At 33.6% G+C, this 24,119-nt stretch overlaps 3 protein-coding genes across 8 annotated transcripts; 2 read left to right on the forward strand and 1 right to left on the reverse strand.

Annotated features, from left to right (window-relative positions):
* LOC18599265 (ycf20-like protein) lies at window positions 436–2,526 on the reverse strand. Of its 4 annotated transcripts, none has more exons than XM_007029161.2 (3): window positions 2,411–2,526; window positions 1,362–1,546; window positions 436–1,043 (listed from the first exon to the last, which is right to left on the reverse strand). In XM_007029161.2, exons 2-3 carry the CDS (start codon window positions 1,541–1,543, stop codon window positions 596–598), a joined length of 630 nt encoding a protein of 209 aa, XP_007029223.1. In that variant the 5' UTR covers window positions 1,544–1,546; window positions 2,411–2,526; the 3' UTR covers window positions 436–595. The 4 variants fall into 4 exon arrangements, 3 of the variants coding, with proteins under 3 accessions (XP_007029223.1, XP_017976231.1, XP_017976230.1); XM_018120742.1 differs by having other exon boundaries at window positions 1,362–1,561; window positions 2,411–2,510; XM_018120741.1 differs by lacking the exon at window positions 2,411–2,526 and having other exon boundaries at window positions 1,362–2,392.
* On the forward strand, window positions 5,194–10,295 carry LOC18599266 (putative metallophosphoesterase At3g03305). Of its 2 annotated transcripts, XM_018120499.1 has the most exons (5): window positions 5,508–5,589; window positions 6,083–6,259; window positions 6,749–6,990; window positions 7,535–9,106; window positions 9,598–10,295. In XM_018120499.1, the coding sequence occupies exons 3-5, from the start codon at window positions 6,775–6,777 to the stop codon at window positions 9,712–9,714; spliced, it is 1,905 nt and encodes a 634-aa protein (XP_017975988.1). In that variant the 5' UTR covers window positions 5,508–5,589; window positions 6,083–6,259; window positions 6,749–6,774; the 3' UTR covers window positions 9,715–10,295. The 2 variants fall into 2 exon arrangements, with proteins under 2 accessions (XP_017975987.1, XP_017975988.1); XM_018120498.1 differs by lacking the exon at window positions 6,083–6,259 and having other exon boundaries at window positions 5,194–5,589.
* Window positions 10,982–23,650, forward strand: LOC18599268 (gamma-tubulin complex component 2). 2 transcript variants are annotated; one of them, XM_007029164.2, is made up of 21 exons: window positions 10,982–11,099; window positions 11,365–11,426; window positions 11,515–11,560; window positions 13,404–13,538; window positions 14,062–14,193; window positions 14,676–14,759; window positions 14,834–14,932; window positions 15,053–15,144; window positions 16,413–16,485; window positions 16,561–16,713; window positions 16,792–16,911; window positions 17,076–17,129; window positions 20,487–20,570; window positions 20,772–20,846; window positions 20,936–21,064; window positions 21,503–21,628; window positions 21,707–21,814; window positions 22,181–22,243; window positions 22,483–22,557; window positions 22,879–23,081; window positions 23,167–23,650. In XM_007029164.2, the coding sequence occupies exons 1-21, from the start codon at window positions 11,028–11,030 to the stop codon at window positions 23,291–23,293; spliced, it is 2,112 nt and encodes a 703-aa protein (XP_007029226.2). In that variant the 5' UTR covers window positions 10,982–11,027; the 3' UTR covers window positions 23,294–23,650. The 2 variants fall into 2 exon arrangements, with proteins under 2 accessions (XP_007029226.2, XP_007029230.2); XM_007029168.2 differs by lacking the exon at window positions 10,982–11,099 and having other exon boundaries at window positions 11,408–11,426; window positions 13,453–13,538.

Below are 24,119 nucleotides of genomic sequence, written 5' to 3' on the forward strand. Positions count from 1 at the left end.
AATAATGTTAATTTTCGATGAGAATTACAGCAGCACAACTGTTTTCCAAACTTACCATGCCATGACAGTTATACAAACCCCTATTAAGTACAACAGTAAAAAGGGCCTGCCCTTGTATGAATGTAGCAAACAATATACCTCAAATAAAACTTAGCGGTCACAAGACGCTATTGATGGAAAGTCGGAAGCCACATTTGTTACATCTACCTGAATGTCTATGAAAATACAATAGGCGACAAAAACATGATAACGATTTAACATCTCTATAAAAACACAATAACAATTGAACATGTCTCTATTGAATCTGTTTGCCGCAATTCAGTCATAATCATCAAAATATCCCTTCAAGGGCAAAAACAAACGGAGAAGGGAGAAGCAGGGACGTCGAGGCAGAAAAGAAATGCATGGTTTCTTGGTTCAACTGGGAAAGAGAAAGATCGAAAAAAATTTATTTGCACATTACATTGACAACAGTTATGATACATTTCTCACCTAATTGCACATCTATCAATTGAACCTGGGCTGTTATAAGAGATGCAGAATACATTGAAAAAGAACCCCCAACCCTATCAGAAGAGGATATGGAAGTTCATCTTTAACTACCTAATTTGAAAGCATCCACAAAAAGACCTAAGCACACACCAGCTTTCCAATAGTTAACCATTACCACAAACGACTGCAATCTTCCAGTCTTTAAAGAAGGAGGCTTTCTGTACATAAGCATGCCAATCCCCTCAATGGCAGCAACAACAACCCCGGCAACTAATACATCCCAATCACCTGTCTGGCCAAGAATAGTTGCCAATGCATTTGCCGTGTAGAAACCCAACAGAAGGAGAAATACCTTCATGGGGAAGTTCTTTCTTGCTGAGTTCAGCTTCTCTAATAGCTGTCTGCTGCCTGCACTTACTATCCTGCCCAGTCGAGTACCACCAAGATTAGAGCTGTCACTGTTGAGACTATCTTCTCCACCATCTCCAGAAACCCCACCAGTGTCTAAGGCAAAGGCTATTTTCCAACCATGTCTTTTTCTTGTTGAAAAACTGTTTCAAGGGGAGAAAAACAAATGACTTGTTCAAAAGGGCATCTAACAATAATTCAGATAACCAGGGAACAATCAGAACATCAGCTAACAGCATCTAAGTCAGAAGCCAGTTCTATTTTTAATTAAAGTACATATCTAAATTCAAGTCTACTTATACATTAATGGAATAGGTCATAGTTGAGTTAACAATAATGTAACATCACAAAGAGAGATATCTTGCTAGCTAGTACTATTACCTGAAGCTTTCATGATCATGGCCTTTCTGACCATAGAAACCCTTCAGCAGCTCAAAATTTTGATAAAGTTCAAACTATACCTCTTTTTGGGAAACAGTGCAGACTTTAAGCCAATCTTTGAAGCTTGTCCACATATACTAGGCTCAATGATCCACCTCTGTATTGCACAAGTCGCAAGGGTCATACATGAACTTTCAAGGACTTCATTCTCCAATATTGACAAACCTGCCTGAAGATACATTCTTCCCACTTGACAGGCCATAAACTGCAAACAGAGAAACTGTAGACTCAGTGTGTTAAAGCTTAAAACATCAAATCTTTTCTGCCATTAACTTCATATCTCCAACCTCGATGAGTGTGAAAACTTTAGTGCTTTCAAAATTGTCAATCACCAGGCTATTCCTAAAAAACCCATGCTGCACCAGAGAGATCACAATCTCTACCGAAATGTTAAATCTTATGCATCATTGGACCACCGAAAACTTTTATTCATACATGACTTCCAAATATACTACTTAAGAAAAACTTGTCTCTAGAGTGGCAAGTTACAAATATTAAGAATTAATGGGCAGTCAAAATGAAGAAGGAAGTACTGAGTTGTTCGAGCTGATAGGATAAACAGTGATGCATAATAAATTCAAAAGCAAGGCAAAGGCAAAAGTAAAGAAAATTACACCAACTACAAGGAAGCAAGGCAATGTAGTCATTCTGGAATTTCAAAGTCGTCACCATAATCATATAAAGAAACAAAATTCATAGAACTCCGTTGCTAAAAACATGTTACGAATCACAAGATCACCATAGTTGGCACAAGACACGTTTCAAATAACATCAGCCGGTCTCAAGAAAGGCATTGAACAAGTGCTCAATACACTCCTATTATAAACATCCAAAAACAAAGCCTATCAGCTTACTATAGCGAAACAAAAATACAAAGTTCCTTCCATTGGTAGGCACAGCACAACGAGCCTAATAACATCTTGGTGGGCATTCTTAAGATTCCCAAAGTTGAAATTGCATGAAGAGGAGAAAGAAAACATACTGAATTTGTAATGACAGAAATGACTGCATAATTAATCCTAGAAATTCAATCGAGTAAAGCAAAATGAAATTAACTTGAAACCCAAACCTTCAATCTCTATACGTGTTGAGACTTCGTAGTTTGTCAGCAGAGAGAAGCGGAGAGCGGTCAGGTGAGCCTCTCGGCAACAGAAGAAAGGTTTTGAATGACCAAAAGGAAAATGGACATCATATTTTCTTGGGGCTAGCATGGATTCGGGTCCCCGGCCCAATATCAAACCCACGAAAAAGTGATGGGGAAGCGGGTTTGTTTTCAACCCACAACAATTTTGGACACGAGGATGACAAATATTTTGTATAATCGTATCTGTATTTTAACATGAAAATATTCATGTTGCAGGTTGACTCGTCTTACTAGTTTAACACATTAATAAATATTTAATCAATCCAATACTTAATACAAACCAAACCGAAACAGGAAACTCCCTTTTTGGAAGCCATCTTTCTTAATGTACTTTATTTACATATATTAGCAAGTCATTTGAACTTATTTATTGAATTATTAATATTTAAAATGTATAAAATAATGGTTAAAGTACTCGTTTAGTTCATATAGTTAGGTGTTTTCTTTAATTTAGTTCTTCTACTTAATGTCACGACAATTTGATTCTCTAACATATTTCATCTGAATGAGCATTTAAACTTATTTATTGAATTATTAATATTCAAAATATATAAAATTACAATTAAAGTTTCCATTCAGTTCTTGTACTTAAATATTTTTTTCAATTTAATATCTTTATTTAAAATCATGATAATTTAATTCTTTCAACATTTTTCCATTCTAATGGACGTTACAGTATTGATGTATGCTACTAGCTCGCTACCACTTCACTCACTTAAATGGACGTTACGATACTGATGTGGGCTACCACTTCACTCTTTTCTTCTCCAACATTTTTCGTTCAAATGGACGTTATGATGCTGACGTAGGCTACCACTTCACTCATTCAAATGGATATTACGATACACCACTTCACTCTCTTCTTCTCTTCCTTCTTCTCCAATAAGTACACCAAACCCTTACCATCAAGCTTAAGCTTTTATTTTTGATTATTTCTTGTTTTTTTTTTTCTTTACTACATTGTTTTAGAGTCTTCTTATACTTTTAAAAACTCTAATTATACAAGCATCTTTTATACCACGTTAGTAACCCCGAACCCATTTCACATACCATGTCAGCATTCGGTGCCACGTAAGTGTTGACATGCTGACATGTTAGTGTTATATTAACAACTTGAATTCACCTCACATGCCACGTCAGTATTGACGTAAGCACTATAACAGTTAATTTGGACTGAAAACATTGAATGGACAAAATTGAAGTAATTTTTAAAATTAATAAATTAAATTATCATGATTTTAAGTTGAATAATTAAATTGAAGAAAACGTCAAAGTACAAAGATTAAATAAGTACTTTAACCATAAAATAACTTATTTTTTATATTTAAATAAATTAATTTATGTATAAGCATATCATACTCGTGTCATGTCCTTTATTTATTATATTTTTATTTTTAATTTTTACACAATAGGATTATTATTTCGTAGCAAGGATAGCTAGAGTCAAAATACATCAATTTAATGTTTTTTAGCAAAAAATAAGTTAATAAATAATTAAATAATAGTGACATAATATCTAAAAAATTTGTATATCATTTAAAAAAAATCCAAATAAACTATTTTTTATTATTTTCAATTAAATCTTTATATTTTTATTTTAAATTAAATAAATTTTTATAATTAATAATTGACTAATTATTAATTAAAATGTTACTTGTCTTTTTATTTCACGTGGTGATATGTGGTTTGTTGATATATCTTAAAAAATGATAATATATCATATTAATGTGACATGATAATACGATTATATGTCATTTTTACTTTTTACATCAACATCACATGAGTATAAAAATAACAAGTAGTATTTTAACTAATGATGATTAGTTAACTATTTATAAGAAAGATCTATTTTATCCAACTTAAAAAATATATAAGTTTTGATCAAAAGTAATATAATAAAAGCTTATTTAAATTTTTTTGAATAATTTAGGAGTTTTTTCAAATATTATACCTAATGAAATAATATCTAAAATAAATAAATAAGTTTAAACATACTTTTCAGAAAAAAGGTTTAAACATAATTGACATAAATGTTTTCATATTATTATATTTAGTGTTACTCAAATAATATTCACAATAAATATAATTATGTTCAATTTTTCAAAATAAGAGGATAAAATTAGCAATTAGTTTATGTTTTTGATAAAAAAAAATAGATTTCCTTTGATCATGTCCAAAATTGTAATTGAAAAAACTAAAGTGACATAGAAAAAATAAAAAAAGAAATCACATGAAAGCAAAATTCAAAATATATATTGAAAGTGTCAAAATAATTATATAAAAAAAGTACATTAAAAATTAAGAAATTGGATATACTAAATACATAAAAAAGTATTGGAGAATTTTTTTTTTTATAAATAAAAGAACTCAAGAATCAAATGAGAAGTTCGAAAAAATTAATTGCAAAACTAAAAAAAATAATAAAGAAAATTAAAGGGTCAAATAATAAGGATCAGAGTAAATTACAAAACAATATCTTATCATAGAGGTGCCCATAAATGGAGCAGAGCCCGACTTGGAGGCTTTAGTCTTATGTTAATAAAAATAATTGTAATATAAAGTTATTTAATTTATTTATTTTAAGGATTTTTATAATTTTTTGATAAAATTAAAAATACTAATTGAAATGAAAAAAAACATAATATGTCATTGAAAATTGAAACACAAAAATGGAGGTGGTATTTTTTTTTTATATAATTTTTGTTTGACAGACGACTTTGCCAGCGACATCCATAAAGCTAGTTCATTGAAGAGGGAACCAAAGGGTCCAAAGTCCAAACCAAAGCAAGACCACCATTTCTGAGAAAAACAAATGATAGTTGGGAACATGGGCATTCTCGTTTTGATTTTCCTTCTGTTTTTGTTATGCCTGAAAGTACCCACTTATCATGCTCAACAACAAGACCAAACATCCTCATTTTCTCCTCATAGAACAGTCATTGATGTAAAAGGTGGTCCAGAATCAGTGGTATGGGTGGTTCAGCTCTCTGATCTCCATTTCAGTGTTCACCATCCTGACAGAGCCTTTGACTTTAAGACCCTTCTGCCTCCTGCTCTTTCCATGATCAACCCATCTCTTGTCCTCATCACTGGTGATCTCACAGGTCTAAATTTATGTTTCGTTTACCTTCTTCTTTTCTTTTAACTTTGATGATTTTGGCTCGATGGGTGAATATTTCATGCTTGAGCCTTTGTTTTATGAGAAATCATGATCCTGAATTTTGGGTTTGTGTTGAATTTTTTGTTTGTATGGAAGGTTTTCCTTTGTTATGGCTGACTTTGGGTTTGAAATGGGGAAGGAAATTATATGCAGGTCGTCCTTAATAATTTTTGTTTAAAATTGAATTTTTATGGATGTTCTTGTTCATAATATCAGTCTATAAATTCAATGGCTTTGTATCAGTAGGCTATTTGTTAACTTTGCTTGGATGCGGGTAGGATTTGGTAAAGAGCCTGTTACTGCATATTGTGGTTGGGGAAATTATGTGTTAGCTTGATTTAACTGTTCTAATTTATCCAGTTAATTAAATGTTCTGTTTAGAAATTCTATGTGCATCTATGAGCTTCCAACTCTGATTATAATTTTCCATATGATAGATGTTGATGCTTGTTAAGGCAATAGTTTAGTCAGAATGTTGCTGCAAAGGCATAACAATGTGCCACAATGGTCTGTGCTCTAGTGTGCTTGTTATGTCTATCTACTTTCATCTTAGTGTCATCTTCTCACCTGGACTGAAAACCTGAGAGCAGAAGAAAATCCACGGGCTATCAGTGGTAAATTTTTCTATTTTTACGCATTTGAAGGAATTTATATGACGTTCTTAAAAAAGAGAAAAAGAAATGGCAACCATATTACTTCTTTTTTGAAATAGTAATTTGGTTTCTATTGTTTATTCCCACTGGCATTGAGTATCAAAAGGGCACAGAGCCTGAAACTTGGATAATGTAGGCATTTCTTTATCCTTTTAATTTCAAACACATTCCAACTTTTTCAAGTCCCTTTTGTCTATTCTCATAAGATCCTGCTAGTGTAACAACTTAAGGTCACAAATGCATCCAAGGTGTCTAGGATGGTAAATTCCTTAACTCTGCCTTGCCTGGCTATAGTTCTTGTTCCTGAAGTCATCAAGATTATGACTTATTGCAATATGACAAGAGTCCACAATATATTTGTTTGGTATGTATCGTTATGGTGTTATGCACCACCTTTATTAGTGATCACACTGGTTGATTCATCTTAAATAATATGTCTTCAATCGACAGATGGGAAAAGCAAGGATTTGCTAGTAATGAGGCAGAATGAAGAGGAATGGGTGGAATACAAGAATATAATGGAGGATGTTGTGAAAAGGAGTGGATTTGATAAGAGCATCTTCTATGATCTTAGAGGGAATCATGATAATTTTGGTGTGCCAGTGGTTGGTGGTTCATTTGATTTCTACTCAAAGTATAGCATCAATGGGCAATTGGGAAGAAGCGGACATGTAAATAGCATCACTCTTCAGGTCCCTTCTCTCTCTCTCTCTCTCTCTCTATCTTAATTATCTATTATTTTTGGGTTTAGCTGGAAACAGAAAGGTAGATGTTAACAGGAAACATAAAAGTCTCATTTGTTCCCATAAACTCATTTTCTGCAAATTTTATTCAGACTTTTATGCAGCCTGAGTAATTGGTTTTTTGTTTTTTTTTCCTGTAGCTATCTTTTGGCATTAATGGTTGAATTTCAAATTCATGGAAATATTACTATTGCTGGCTTTCATATTATGCAAATATTCGAAGTAGTCCATTGCTTTGTATGTTTTGCTTCACTCATCTGTAGATAATTAGTTAATAACTCCATGAGGAAAGTGCAATGAACTCTAATGTTCTCTTTATGTCTCTCATGATGCAAAGATATGAATGATCATGGGTTCAGAATCTCTTGCCAAATTGAAAACTTCAATTATGAATTGTTATGGCATAGGCACAAAGGCGTGTTTGTCCATTCTTAAGATTTTAATCATAGGAAAGTTTTTGGTTATTTATCTTATTTGTTTGTACCATCACCAGGCTGGTGAGCAAAAATATCTGTTCGTGGGGTTGGACAGCACAATGTCTGTTGGTTTACGAGGCCCAACTAATCTTTTTGGGCATCCAACTGACCAACTATTGACTGAAATAGATTTGGAGCTAGCACAATGGGATTCTCAATCAGCTAAACCAGTGAACAAGATAACTTTTGGGCATTTCCCTCTTTCATTTTCAGCATCCTCACAATCTGGAAGGACCCTGAAAGATATTTTCCTCAAGCATTCCCTTTCAGCATATATATGTGGGCATCTTCATTCAGGATTTGGAAAGAACTTAAAGAGGCACCACTTGTCAAATCATCTTTTACTGTCTTCACAGAAGTTTTTCCAGTTTAATGTACATCAAATACCTTCAGAAGGCATTAAGAATTGTTCATTTGGAGCCCCACCGGTTGAAGAATTTTGGGAATGGGAGATGGGTGACTGGAGGAAGAGTAGAGCCATGAGAATCTTGGCCATTGATAGAGGTCATGTTTCATTTGCTGGTATAGACTTTAAGTCAGGGTCCAAAAAGACTATTATAATACCCACATTTCCACTTGACTCACGTTTCATGTCAACATCTTCATCTCACAACGAGTATGAATGTGAACATATGCTTCCTTCATCTTATGAGACAGTGAGAGCTCTTGTGTTTTCTGTTTCCCCAGTTGTGTCAGTTGTGGCTAAAATCTATGATTCAAGATATGGAAATCTTGATAATGTTATGGAGGCAACAATGACCAAGCATGTAGATAGATCCTCTAGGGGAGATCTTTACTCAGTTCCTTGGAATTATAAAGCATTTGAAGACCCCTCTGCAGATAGATTCTGGCTGCAAATAGAAGCAACCGACATCATGGGCCGAACAACTTTAACTGAACTAAGACCGTTTTCTGTAAATGGGCTTCATGCTAAGGTATTGTGGACTTGGAAGGAGTTTTTTGTCATGGGTTGTCAATGGGCGGCCTTGTATTACCCAATTCTTTGGTTGACTATGTACTTTCTACTCTTACTTCTTCTTATCCCAAGAGCTTTTCTCATATTTTCAAGGAAACAACACACTTACAAGAATTTTCTCGCTGCAAAAGGCCTCATAAATGGCATAGCATGGGTTCTGCAAGAGCTCTGCAGGGTTCCTATAGCATGGTTTGGTTTCCTGGGATACTTATTCTACCTTGTTTTATTTCCCTGGTTCGTGGGACAAGTTTTCACTGATGGTGGAGATAGGGGATACATGACATACATGGGCTGGGTGGTGAAATCCTCCAATAATAAGAGAAATGATTATATTGGATCTCCCGATATCATGGTAGTTGTTCTTCCTCATCTCATCTTTGTGGTTTTACCAGCTATTTTCTTCGCGGGAGCTCTGGCAGCTGAGAGAGCTGTCCATAGAGATAATTTTCTATCAATTTCAGGAAAGAAAGCAGATGACTACAGTAGACTGAATAAGAGATCTCTTAGGTATGATTCCCGAGGCAATAGAAGATCAAAATTCCATTTTGATGGGCGTTGGATGCGGTCAATCCTTTTGGTTCTTTGCTTGGCAATCTGTTGGAAGCATTTCAAGGTAAATCTTCTAACTCGTATTAGTTTATTTGGAACAAAGTGGATGTTGAGGTACTTGATGCACATTGGCTCCTCCTCTTAGTATTGTCTCGTCTAGAAATTGGTGGGAATGAATCACATGGACTTTGATTGCTTTTCTACAAAGGATAGTAGTAACTCTTGGTATTATATGTTTCATTCTATGATTTGAAAGATTGCAGCCAATAATTTAGTTGGCTAAGCATTTAAATCTTCTAGTCCGCTAATATTTTTAAGTTCATAGAACTCACTAATGACACTATGTTAAAATTAATGTGGGAATTAAGATGTATTGATTTTTTGAATTTTGGTAGTGAATCTTTAAAATCTGGCAACTGCCACTGTCTGAAGTTCTGAGGCTCTAAGTATCTTTTGCCTTTTTCCTTTCCCCTATCTGTTAATGCAAAAGTTATGCAAGATCCATTATTTTCCCTTATACCTATCTCTTACTTGAATGTGTTGCTTTTCTTACAGAATTGCAGAGCCCTTATGAAAGCTTATGAGATGAATCCATTACTTCATTTTCCGGTGTATAGCCTTGGAATTCCAGTATTATTGGGTTATGTTATCCACAAAACTAAGGGGGCTTAACAAGCACCATTGGCTCTCTCTTCTCCAAAATTTTTTGTGTGCTATGCGACACGCACCTGCAGACGCTTGATGCTAATTCTGGCTCTACCATAGATGTAGTTCTGATTACATGAAAAAGATATCAAAGCTGAACACAGGCAGGGCGAATGGAAAACATGGATGAAGGCCTGGTTTTGGTGAAAATGTAGGTATAGTTAATCTAATACTGACTAACAACTAGTAAGCAAAACTTTGGGAAGCTCTATTCACCTTGGATATGGAACCTTTGGGTTCTGATTACAATTTTGCCATGTACCACAGCTAAGGACAAACAATTGTTATATATTGTATTGACCCCTCTCTCTGGTTATTATTTATTAGAGATTTGGGGTGGAAGGTAGGGTGGCTGACTGGCTTGAGGCATACTGCAATTTCTTTCTCACTAAATTGTTGGCACATAGCCTGAAACTTCTAGTAATTGCAATTGAACAGGAAATCAAAGACTTTATTAATTACTGTGGTTTAGGATATCAATTTATAATTTTTATTAATTAATGTTTTGTAAAACCTTTATTTTTATTTATTAGTGATATTTAGTTCTTGCAAATATTTCATTAGTTATTATTTATTTCTGAAATTTAATAGGGAAAAACATTTTCCAAATTTTAAATCTCTCCTTCTTATGCCTTATATTGTTTTAGTTTTAAAATATTTAGAAATAAATTTAATAAGGCATAATTAATTAAGTCATAAAATTAACAATAAAGTTTTTTACGTTACAATATGAATTGCGTATATTTAAATATTCCAATCATATTATTTGGTTATATTAATTTGTATAATTGATTTTCTTGATATATCTTATCGTTAAACTTTTCCTTCATCTTTTCTATATCTTTCTTTTGATTTTCTTAATAATATAACATTATATATTGGTTTAAATATAAATAATAATTAGCGTAGCATAACTATTTCGATACTAAAACATACTTAATTAATTTATCATTTCAATTTAACATCCCTTTATTTTCTTTTCTAATTAGTTAATTTTAAAATTTTAAAACTAATAAAATTGAATTTCTTTATTTATTTATTTTATTGTTTGGTCGGAAGGAAAAAGTAAAAGTTAGAACATGTTTCTTTTTATGTTATAGCTTTTCGAAAAAATTTTACTTTCCTCGACTTTTTTTATTGCGTATATTTTAACTTTACGCAGTGAAAAATTGAGAATAACCGCACTGTGAAAGACTCAAAGAACTCAAAATTAAGCAGAACAGAGATTTCGCACATTTTTGATTCAAATCTTTTGAAATAAAAATAAGAAAGACAGAGATATGGAATCCAGTTGCCCTTCCACCCCTCGCTGGAACCTCGATAGACCTTTCCTCACCGGCCGATTTCACCAGGTCCTCCTTTTTTCCCTCACTTTCTCGAGAAACAATCGGAAATAGAACTGCATTTCCAAAATTTCGCGTATTTTCTTTTCTTTTTTAAATGTTTTTAAATCTGTAACTTTTTTTTTTTTGCTTTGTACATTCCCTTGTGCTTTCCGGAGAAACAATCAGAAAAAAAAAGTAACACGTTTCCAAAAACCTAGCAATATTTCTTTTTTTCATTTTTTTCCAATGTAGCTTCTTTTAGTTGGTAATGGTAGATTAATGGTCCTTTCAGGAAATAAAGGGGACATCTCGGTTCGCAGCTGATGCGAAGGGTTTTTCCTTGGATTCGTGCAGGTATTTAATGTTCAGTTCTTTATTTTATGGCTCTCCTCATTTTAATTCTTTGTCTAAGCTTAATCCTTTTGTTTTTGCCTCTAATCAGCTCTGGATTGGAAAATCCAATTGGTTGTTATGATGCCGCGGTTCAGGTATTTTTCGCTTGAACTATGCTAGTTCCTGCTCAATTGTCTAATTTGTTATTATTATTTTTTTTACAATTCTATGATGTTAAAAGAAGTGGAACATTTATTTATTTTTGAATTGATTGCTTATTGCAAAATGTAAATTTCTTCTGTTGTGGAATGATTTTTTTTGGGCTAAAACTTAGTAAAGTTATGTTTTTGTTCTACTAATTACTGATTGGAGACAATATTGAGTTTGTAATGAAAGAAGTACAGTAAAACCTCTATAAATTAATAACCTCGATTAAATAATAATTTTGGCCGGTCCTGGCTTGGGATTTATTTGGTAAATTAATAATTTGCTAAATTTATAAGATAATACATTTTAAAAAAAACATATAGGTCCCACTTGATATATAAATTAATAATCTCATTTTACATAAAAATTATATATACATAACTCAATTAAGAGGCTTTTGTAAAATATGATTTCAATGTTACTTGTTTTTTTTGAACTTGATGTTTCTTTGGACCTCATTTCTAACCTTTTTTGGTATTGAACAAACCACTCATAGAGAACCTTATCTAGCTCAGGCAATTTTGCAGTTTTGTATCATTTGGCATCACCTTTTTCAATGTTGGTTGATAAATACTTTGATGATCTCTTGATCGTATTTGATATTATTGCTCGACTCACTTGCAAGTTAAACTTTTCTGTCACCCACTGTTGCAATTGCTTTTGGGTGCAATTTGGATATTCTATGTTGTACTTACGCAATGCTTTGCGCATTTTATTTGTCATTGTTGATTTCTTTATACCTTTGAGATTAGAAGCCACTGTGTTTAGTTTTACCGTTTGTGATACTATATGATGTTTTTGCTTGACTTAATGTTCACGAAGTATATTAATTAAGTATACATAGAACAATGGTATATCAAAATTCAGTAATTAGGTAATATTTGTATAATCACAATACATAATACATGTATTAAGTTCAATTTTTGGAAAAAAATAAAAAAATACCTTGATAAATTAATTTTTTATTAATTAATGTATAAATTAATAAATTATTAATTTATTGATTAAATAATATTGATTAATTAATAAATTTTCATGGCCCAAAGAATATTAATTTATAGAGGTTTTACTGTGTCATGTGTTTTGTAAATTTTGTGTAAGATAGGATGCGTGTAGTGCTATGGTGCATGAGCTGTGCTCTAGTGATAGAGTGAGGGTTCCTGTGCTGTTGTTGGTTGATTGGCTTATGTGGAGCTCAGAATTGCAGTTTCACATTTTGAAAATTCGGCCCACCTGATATTCTTTTTCCTTGGACTGTCAAATTAATCTTTTGTTTTTTGGCATATGAAGTGATGTCAACCACGGAATTATCTAATTAGTTTGTAGTTTATCTTATATGTCTATTGCTGGGATTTTAATTTTAGGTACTTGTGACTCATGAGTTGAATTGTGGTCTTTTATTCAGTGCCTCTCTCTTGTCTTGCCACTTTCAATACAAGTTGATCATTTTTCTAAACTGGTGTTCTTTCTAGTTTGCATGAGGTTGGGTGAAAATGTTGAATCCTGACCAGGTTATTAGGTGTTTTGGGGTTGCACATCCTTGGAAAGAAAAATTCAACAACATGCCAGCATGTTTTTCATGTTTTTTCCTAATTACTATAAATAACAAAGACACATATTTGTTCACCAACATGTTGTCTTCATTATGTACAGTAATCTGCATTCTGCTTTGCATGGTTTCTACTTTAAATTACTATTAATCTAATACTTGTGCTCTGTTTTTATGAAGTGGTTTAACCTATGAGGATTTTGCAACTAGTTTAGTTATTAATCAGTTAACTTGGTTTGTAGGAACTTATTGTTATTGATGATCTCCTATTTGCTTTGGTTGGAATTGAAGGACGATACATTTCAATCAAAAGAGTGCATGGAAAGGATGATGCTGTTACTTTCCAGGTTGATGCATCTATGGATTTAGCACTTCAGGTGAAAATTTTTCCTTCTGTTGGCACAATCAAGTGTTTATGCTATCCTTTGTGAATGAATTGTTTTGTCTCTGGAATTTTCTGTTATGGTGATTGAAAAACCTTGGTGCTTTGTGATGCTGCTAGGAGAACCTATGGCTTATGCTTCAGTACCTATGAAATGAGGCATTTGTTTTAGCCTTGGGTTCAATTCCGTAACTCAATGCACCTTTTCATAGCTTCCTGTCTGGCTGTGGATTACTCTAGGGATTCTAGAAGTGGACTTGATCTAAAGTCCAGAACATTGCTCAAGTTAAAAAACTATAAAAAAAAAAATCAAAATTCATTTGAGAGCATATCGATCAACCAGCAGCTCCATGGATTTTTTTATCCTGGAGGATGCTGGAGGCCATTCTTTGATAATTTCCTGCCTATATTAGAAAGTGAACGTTAATCAATGACAGGATGGGGTTGCAAATTTAAAATGTGTGAATTTTGTCACTTGCCTTCAACAATTATTTTACCTGATTGAGAGATCATTGCAGGAATTTGCAAGACGGATATTTCCTTTGTGTGAGAGCTTTCTCTTGATTGACCAGTTTGTTGAGTCCAGATCTCAGTTCAAGAATGGCCTAGTCAATCATGCCTTTGCTGCTGCATTGAGGGCACTCCTTTTGGTAGGTTCTTTAGGTTACAATTCTTTTGATTAGCTTATATTGCACTGCTGTTCATTCTTATTTCTTTCTATTCAAAAAGTGACAGGGACTGATTGTTCTTCCACCATCTTTTTAAACATTATTGTTGATTGCAATGGCTATTGTTATCTAATTCAATGTGATAAATGATGGGCTTATTTGTTGGAAAATTGTGATCTTTGGGGTCTATTAGGTGAATGGAAAATGGTTTTTTGGAGTTCAAATAGGGCTTAAAAGAAAATTTCAACTCCTTTACCAATTTTATGACTCAATATCAATTATAGTGGAAGCATACAGTTCCTGGGTCAGTATGTTAATGTTCTACTTATCATCCATATCTACACAATTGCTATGTTGATTTCCTTCATATTTTAGCTGATTCTGGTGTTAGATAATTTCATGATCACTTGTCTGACATTCTGTATAATTTTTTTCCTTCACCTTGTGCCAACTTTCTTGATCAGGATTATCAAGCCATGGTTGCACAGCTTGAACACCAATTTCGACTTGGAAGACTTTCCATTCAAGGATTGTGGTTTTATTGTCAGGTTTGACTCTCTTAGCTTAATGCTTCAGTTTCTAGAGTGTTTCCCTGAAGTCGTTTTCTCCCATGTGTTGGCAGCCCATGATGGGGTCCATGCAAGCATTGTCCACAGTGATACAGAAGGCTTCAGCTAATAATTATGCAGGTTCTGCAGTGCTTAATCTGTTACAGAGCCAGGTGAGATGATTGTCTTAATTGATTTATATGGGAAGATAGTGTTATTTATTTTATTACAGTGTTGTAAGTTAAGAATTTGATATTTGTTTCCTCTTCTCTGATTTGACTATTTGCTTTCAGGCTAAGGCTATGGCCGGTGATAATGCAGTGAGGTCATTGCTAGAGAAAATGACCCAATCTGCTAGCAATGCATACCTTAGCATATTGGAAAGGTAACCCCTGTAATACCTGCTGTTTATCTGATTTTTGTTGTTGACCTATGCATAAAAGTTCTCCTTTGTTATGTTTCAAGAGTTTTTATTTTACCTTGTTATGCTTCAAAGAACTTCGTGCTTTTCTGGCTGCGCATTCTAGTTTTGCAACAAAATATGTTGTTAGAGAGTGGAGACATGTGTTTCTAAGGGATTTTGTCAATTATTTCACTGTTTTATATATATATATATATATATATATATATATATATATATTATTTTATAGGTTTAGGAAAAACTATCTAAAATAAGAACGAGAAAAATTAAACATACGTATATATGTGGCAGGTCTGATCATCTTGGCCTGTTTGAATGTAATGATTGAACAGGTTTAGTTGGAAATAAAGGTTTTGGTCAGAGTTTGTGGATTTATGCTAGGATTGTGTTGGTTGAAGGTTTGGTTTTCGGAGAGGGTTGCTTGGATTATGATTGTTAGGCAGGGTTAGTACTGTTTTTCGAAGCCCAAATTTGGTCTTAGATGGAGTGAAGGGGTTGCTCTCATTTTTGTGGTCTGGTCATATGTGTTTTACTGAATTGATAATTAGCTTTCTTTATTACCATCCATGTTATATTTAGTTGGCACCCTTGATATAAATGAGTTGAAGTAATGGCAAAAAATCGTATAGTTAGTGATGAAAAGGTCACCATGTCACTAGAGATGATAAGTAGCACTCTATTCTGCAAATTGCATTATCCTGACAAGGAAATCATGCATGGAAGAAAATTATGTTTCTTTTTGGTTGAGACAGCTATGAATGGTCTAAGCATCGTCAAAATTTAAACTTATACAGAAAATGTATAACTATTCAACAATAATTTTATTGATGGGCATTTTGTTTTAGAGTAGAGGTTCTACCTTGATGGCCAAAAGTTGCATGCGTCAAATGTCATTCATGACTTAATTCTTTCACGATCTGTTTTCTAGCTTGACCCTCTGACATCTATCTATGATTTGTATATATTCTTTTTAGATCTAAACATTATCCTTAGAAAATGTTTTACTTTTACTTGTCATGAAGATTTATGTCATTTGCTTAAAGATTTTCCTTTTGCTAAATCTTAGATTTACTTCAGAGCTGGTTGATATGTGTTCAACATGAAAATTTGCTAAGTTTCTTACTTCCTGAAGAGTTGTGATTTGAGAATACTACTCTTTTAGTTTTTGCATGAGGGTTTTATGAAGCATTATAATTGAAATTTTGATCATGAAGAAATTCCAATGATTTTAGGTGGATCTATGAAGGAGTGATTGATGATCCATATGGTGAATTTTTTATTGCTGAGAACAAGTCTCTCCAAAAGGTATATTTATTTTATTCACATTTATTTGTGCTCCAAATTTGTGCTTTGCATGCTTATATATTTTAGGTTTTTTAGGAGAGCCTTACTCAAGATTATGAAGCCAAATATTGGAGGGAACGTTACAGTCTCAAGGAGGACATTCCTAGCTTCCTGGCAAATATTGCTGGTATAATATTGACTACAGGGAAATATCTGAATGTCATGAGAGAATGTGGGCACAATGTTCAGGTTTGATTCTTTAAGCACGAAACTCATTTGTCCTCCTTTTTGCATTATGACATACCTCTGACTGGATATTGTTTGCAGGTCCCTGTGTCTGAAAATTCTAAATTAATGACTTTTGGATCCAACCATCACTATCTTGAGTGTGTAAAAGCTGCTTATGACTTTGCCAGTGGTGAGCTCTTAAATCTCATTAAAGAAAAGGTGAGCATGAATTGTTATTACTTAGTAATTACATGCTAGCTTTTCAATTTTTTTTAATTTAATTTTTTATATGTATCTGATCTGTCAATGAATTGCCATTCAGAGAATTTGCTGGACCTTTGGCTATATATTCTAATGATGACTTGCATGCTTTAATGGTGTAGTATGATCTAATAGGAAAGCTGCGGTCTATAAAGCACTATCTTCTTCTTGACCAGGTAAATCTATTAATATATTGTGAACTTGGGATGAAAATCAATTACTATATTTGCTTATTATATGGTTTTTGGACGTGGTTGGGTTAACTGGTCAATATAGGGACCACTTTGTGTTGATCATGTCTAAACTTTGATGAATGTAAGTGTACTATGCTGACTAGTTTCACAGAACATGCATCTTAGTAGTGCCAAGTTTTTGATAGGGGGCATACTCGGTATTCACACTTGGTCAAGGTGTGTTTGGTGTTTCTGATTTGTTAGCAAAACCTATTCCAACCATATCTTTTAACCTTTTAGGAATAGTTCATCAACAATTTAACATTTTTACTACTTAGGTGAAGAGCTTTGTGTATATTATATTCATGCGTTTAAAAAGCTGTTTCTTCCCCCCTCCCTCTCTTTTGGTATTGTTGTATCTACTTTGTTAGCAAGACCTACGTTTGAATCATATTTTAACATTTTAGGAGTGTTCCTCAGCTATTTAACATTAGTCATTCACTTTGTTGAAGAACTTTGGGGATTTATGTGTTTTATGTTTCTTTGCTCTGGAGATTTATGTGTTTAAACATTATTCATTCATGAGTTTAAAAAAGTAGAAGAGCAAGCTTCATCTTCTACTGCTGGATTGAGTATTTCTTTTGACCTTATTGTCAGTTCAAGGATTTGAAATTAAAATTGGATCACAAGATTGTAAGGGTCTACAAATTCTGAAAAATCACTTGGAGTAATCTAAGAACTCTAGATGTCACAGAAATTCAAAGTGTATGTCCAAACATTCAAGTAAAACATAAAACATTAAAGCTTCAGTAGTTTTAGTGCATAGCAATAGTAGTGGTATTAGCATCGCACTGGTTTCATTTTATAATTTAAGTGCCATTTTAGTAACTGCATAAAGGATTGAAAACTATAAGTGGCTTCTTAGAAAATTTTTTTAAGTGAAATCATGTTGAGTGCATTTGATGAGAGGATGATTCTCAAGACTGTAAAATGCATTTGTCCAAAGCCATTATAAGTGCTTAAATTTGTAGGCCATTATACCCTTTTATATTACTCAAAAATAATTTTACCATGTTCATTATCATCCATTGTATTATCTATCTCTATATTTGATGGAGTTCTTTTAACTAAAATTTTATACTATAATTTGTAATTAAGTTTGTAATTAAATGGTATTATTAGCAATAAATGGATAAATGCAGTAAGAAAGTTGGGAGCATAAACTGAAAATGCTAATATTATAATTGACATAACTAATTGTTAAGAGACACCCAATGATAGGTGGGGAGAAAGGTCCAAGAAGGTTACAAAGCTAAAATAAGGAAACATTGGGTGAAGAATATGATCTCTATAAACAAGAATATAAAAGAAAAAAGAAAGTGTTACTTTCTGCATAAGGAAAAAGAAAATAAACTGGAAGTTAGAGTATTTCAAAAGTAGATGAATATTGTAATTTATGGATAATATTGCCTTTAATAATTATGGTATGGAAAACGTCCTTCACTGCATGAGTGATAGAAACTTGATGGAGCTGTACCTTTAATTCCTTTATCTGTGTTTGGGTGAGATATTTCAAAATTTTTCAGAATTTTGAAATGAAGGGAATTAAAAATGATGCAACAAAAATTGCCACAAATTGTAAATTGTTGTTTAGATTGTGTGTCAAATTGGAATTAGCTCGATTGATGGGTAAAACTTTAAAATCAAAACTGCAGCATCTCAATCCTCTCCTTTGTCACTCTGTCTTTGTCCTCTCCTATCATAATGTTGTGATGCAACTTCTCAATTATTCGGAGACAACGCCTAATTGCTAACAACACATTGACAAGTCTTGACAACTCGATCAAGGCATAAATCATTATCTCTTGCTGTGGTAAGAGGAAAAAAATTTGGTATAAGAGACTGGTTTGGATTGAAAGAGGAGAGATAGTAGAAACATAACATAGAAATATTCCAAGATATGGCCACGGTTGCATAAGCAGTTCTGCCACTATACATGTTGCTGGTAACAGAGGGGAAAACGAGAGGGCAAGAGCTAGTAGGGGTGGCAATTGGGCAGGTTGGCTAGGGTTTGAGTGGGTTAGGACCTGGTTGGGTCATGAAATTGGTAGAATAAGGCATATATCATCATCCCTTGCTGTGGAAAGAGGAAAAAGTTTGGTAGAAGAGACTGGTTTGGAGAAAGAGGAGAGATAATAAAAATGTAACATAGAAATATTCAAAGATATTGCCATTGTTTTAGAAGCAGTTCTGCCACTATACATGTTGGAATAGAGGAAAAAGAGAGATGGAGAGCGGGTAGGGTGGCAATTGGGTGGGTTGGGTCAGGTTTGAGTGGGTTTGGGTCATGAAAGTTTGGATCAGGTCAGTTTGTGTTTAGGTTATTTCAGTTTTGGGTCACTTGAGTATGGGTCATTTTAGGTTTGAATCACTTCAGGTTATTCAGGTCGCTTGTTGGCCTTTTGGAACTAATTGAAATGAGTGAGTTTATGTCAATTTTTATAATTTGCTTTGTGTTTATCATTGTTAAATTAAATGAAATTTAAATTAAGGAAACAATATAGTATTTTATATTCAATTTTAAGTTTCAAGTCATTTTGAGATGGGTGGGGCTTGATTCAGGTCCAGGTTGCTTTTGGGTTGCATTAATCTGAGCTTAGGTTGTTAACTTTTCAAGTCGGGTTCGGTTGGGTTTGTGCGGGTTGTGCTGATCTTATAGATTGGCTCAGCTTTTACTAGCTCTAAGAGAAAGAGGGGAAGAGGAATAAAAAATGAAAAAAAAAAACAAGTGTTAGCAAATTGTAAAACTGAGAAGATGACATTGGTGGCAGTGAAAGTGTGACGTTGGTGACTGGACATGTAGTTGGTGTGCTGGAAAAGTATTGAGTTGGCAGCATAGGGAGGGTTTGATAGAGGGAGGGGAAAGGAAGATAGTTGAGAGAGAGGGGCAGGAGGTGAGGTAGGGAGAGAGAAAAGCAAAAGAGAGACAGACATTCTCAAATAATGCCTGTTTAGGTGTTATTTGAAGCAGGTATCTTGCGGCCATCAAATACCTGCTTAAAATCCCATAGCTTATCCTTTCTATATTTTAGACAAACAAGGTAATTGACTTTCTAGAATAAATTTGTTTTCCAATTTGAATTCTTCCCTAAAATGATCATATCCAAACACACCATTATTACATTCTGGAATAGCAGGATCATGAGTAAAACCCATATTGTACTGATTTCCGTAATGTAGATCAAGATCGTATTCTTGTCCAACATTTAGATTGAGATTCTACATAGGAGCGGTACGATAGACATATGTTTTACTAATGATTTATTTAGTCATTCTAATACAGGTGCTATCAAATTGCAGGGTGATTTCTTGGTTCATTTTATGGATATAGCTCGAGAGGTGCTCTTGAAAAAGCATGATGAAATTTCTGTAGAAAAAGTGCAGGTTATTCTTCTTTTCCCCTCTTTTTTATTTTTTTATGATTACACACCATATAAGCTGCGTACAACAAAACTTCTACATCTATTTGCTAAAGCTTAATAAGGCAAACTGCAAAATAAATATTACTATTAAAAAGACAAGCCATCTGAGTTATATGAATTTATTTTTTTTATTTAACCTTTTTTTCAAAAAAACAAAATGTAGTCTCTGCTGGATCTAGCTTTGCGTACCACAGCTGCTGCGGCAGATCCTTGTCATGAGGACTTAACGTGTTGTGTGGTAAGTGATTCCTATCTTTTTCGTTTGTTTGTAGGGGAAAACTTTGGATTGGATCTGCATCATATAATTTTTTATGTTTGAACTCTCAGGAGAGATCTTCAGTTCTTAAAGGATTGAGCACATTGAAGGATCTTGACATCAGGAATGTATCCGACAGTAATGACCTAGAGGAGGCAATAAGCATTACTGGTCTTGAGACATTTTCCTTGAGCTATAAGGTATGCATTTCTTTTGTTGTAGTTAATTTTACAATTTGTGTTCTTAATGGAGCCTTTGATTTACAAGTTAATTTAAGTGACCTACTTGTTGGAGTATAAGCTTCACTGATGAGTCTCTTGAATGATGTGATTTGCCATACTGTTTAAATGTTTTATTAAAAGTATTATTAGTTCCTTCAATATTTTCTAGACCATGTTTAACATTTTTTATCAAGGTAAAAATAGTGATCACTTGTAAGGATTACATGATTTGAATGGTACTTTCTTTGTGCTTGCTCCGTGATATGTTCTGAGTGATTTAAGAAAAAAAAAAAAGAAAAATTCTGAGTGGAGGTAGCTTTTGTTGCAATCTGTTGGTGGCATCACTTTTTAGCACCATTTCCATGATGTGACCAGGAAATATTATTCTTCTGCTCACAATGTTTTGTCTGTTTTCAGATTCGGTGGCCACTGTCAATTGTTATATCAAGAAAAGCCTTAACAAAATACCAGTTGATTTTCCGCTTCCTTTTTCACTGTAAACATGTGGAACGCCAGCTTTGTGGGGCTTGGCAATTGCATCAAGTATAGACTTGAACTTATTCATGTAGTATGGTCTTTACCACTTTTCTGTTGTATTCTAATTGCAATAAAATACTGCAGGGAGTTCGTGCTCTTAATACTCGTGGAACCGCCATCTCTAGATCATCTCTCCTCTGTCGTAGCATGCTGAGATTTATTAACAGTCTTCTGCATTATCTAACATTTGAGGCAGGTTTCTTTGCATCCTTTGCACCATATTTGCTCTGAATACTTTTGTAAGGCCTTGATGGAAAAGCATCTGGAAACAGATGTGTCTAATATGACACATGCTCATTCTTATTTTGACTTTCCGTTCCTCTTTATTTCAGTTTTTTTTTGTATGACTGAACCTCAAGGGTCTTTTTTTTTCGTCTGGGAAAAATCTGCATTACATTGTAGTTAAGGCCACTAGCTCGGTGAAGGACTTTTGGATTTGACTTTTTGTCAAGGAAAGGCTGAAAATATGAGAAAGAGGAAGAAGAGAAAATAAACTGACTCTAGGATGCTAGTGGGCATGTGCTTTTTTAGTAACATTCTTGAAATCCTTGTTTTCAGGTTCTTGAACCCAATTGGCATGTGATGCATGGTAGACTTCAGACTGCAAAAAGCATAGATGAGGTATGTTCCTAATTAGACTCCTAGATGCTGCATATCTGTTTTGCATATAATATACATAAATACATACATACATATGTATATATATATATATATATATATGTACACATACATATGTGTGTGTGTGCGTGTGTGAATATATATATATATATATATGTATGCATATGTATACACACACACACACATGCATATATATAAACTAGTGTATCATGAGTTATGTATGAAAATCCTTTTTGTAACAGGTTATCCAGCATCATGATTTTTTCCTGGACAAGTGTCTGAGAGAATGTCTGCTTCTTTTGCCTGAATTGCTCAAGGTTTGTTACTTATCATTTATCAATATTTTTTGGACAAAGATTATAATAATTTGGAAATGCAAGTCTGTCTCTACTGGGTGGACTAAATTGTTATTTAAAGTTGTATTAAAAATCATATGAAAAAAACAAAAAAGTTGTATTAGAGATGTTATTCAAAACATATTTCAAATTTCAACCTAAAATACAGAAGTTGGAAGTTAAGTTTGAAAGAGCATTGGAGCTTGAATTAGCCCATGAATCCATGAGACCTGATTGGGGGAAATTCAGTTATCATTGTTATTGTTTGAGTCTCTTTCTTAATAAGTATATTTTGTAATGCAGAAAGTGGGGAAGCTGAAATCATTGTGCCTACAATATGCAGCAGCAACACAGTGGTTAATTTCATCATCTGTTGACATTCCCAAGTTAGAGGAACAGTCTGATGGTTCACTTGGCTCAGAAAGGTCCAAGCCGTTGAAATCGAGGAACCCATCTCAGGCGCAAAAAGTCATGACTAGAAACTCAGCAGTCACTGATTCCATTCTGTAAGTGTGGATACAATTACCTCTCGCTCTTTCTCCTGTCTCTCTCTCTCTCTCTCTCTCTCTAATTTTAACTAATATATTGCAGTAAATTTGAGAGGGAATTCAATGCTGAGCTTCAGAGTTTGAGACCAATCTTGAGCAGCAGTTCCCAAGCAGAACCATATTTGACGCATCTTGCCCAGTGGATCCTAGGTGTTGGGAACGATCAATAAGTTTTAGATCTGTTAACATCCTGTAAATTACGTCAAGATTATCTGGTCATAAGGAATGTGAACCTCTTAGTCACGCCTTTTCTGTCTATATATTGTTGTGCTTGACCGTAGTGATTATTGTTCGTGTGGTGCTTGTATCTCTTTCATTGCCTCAGAAAGAGAAGAGGGTTGGGGGGTAGGAGGGCTCAATCTCGTATAATGTTGATCAGAATCAAGATGTATGTACTCATCTTCTACTTGTGTGGTTAACCAGGCATTTTTTAAGGTCTCTAGTTTGAGAAAACAAACTGTACCATGATATAAAGAGAGGAATTGATATCAGTTTTTTGGTGCAACAGTTATTAATTTTGCTGGGTACATAAGAAAAACGTTTGGACCTAAGTATAAAATTAAATGAGAGGTAATTTTCCTCTCACAAATCCCATGTCTTCCCTTGTTATGTTGCTTTTTTTTTATTATTATTATTATTTTTTTGTAAAATTGAGGCTTTTTCTCATAATAAATGCAAAGGTAGTTCGGCCATAAATTCGTAACCAACATGTTATTGTCTTATGTATGACTGCGTATCCTGAAACAAGTTCAATGAATTCGGTTAAGGAACCTCAAGTCAGAGAAATGACGCGCATACGAGGGTTTTACTACAACCTAATCTGGTAGGAAGACTAGTGAAGTTTCCTATACGTGGCATGAGCTACTTAATTACCTCATCTCTGCCTCAAGACTACACAAACTTGTAGCAATAAAAAGTAGGTATTAAAACTTCCTTTTGCCTAAATTCAATAAAAATCCAACATTGGCTTAAAAACCTACAATCTTCTTTTTATGG

This window comes from Theobroma cacao, chromosome 5 (assembly GCF_000208745.1).
Source record: "Theobroma cacao cultivar B97-61/B2 chromosome 5, Criollo_cocoa_genome_V2, whole genome shotgun sequence".
In the NCBI taxonomy this organism is placed as follows: Eukaryota; Viridiplantae; Streptophyta; class Magnoliopsida; order Malvales; family Malvaceae; genus Theobroma; species Theobroma cacao.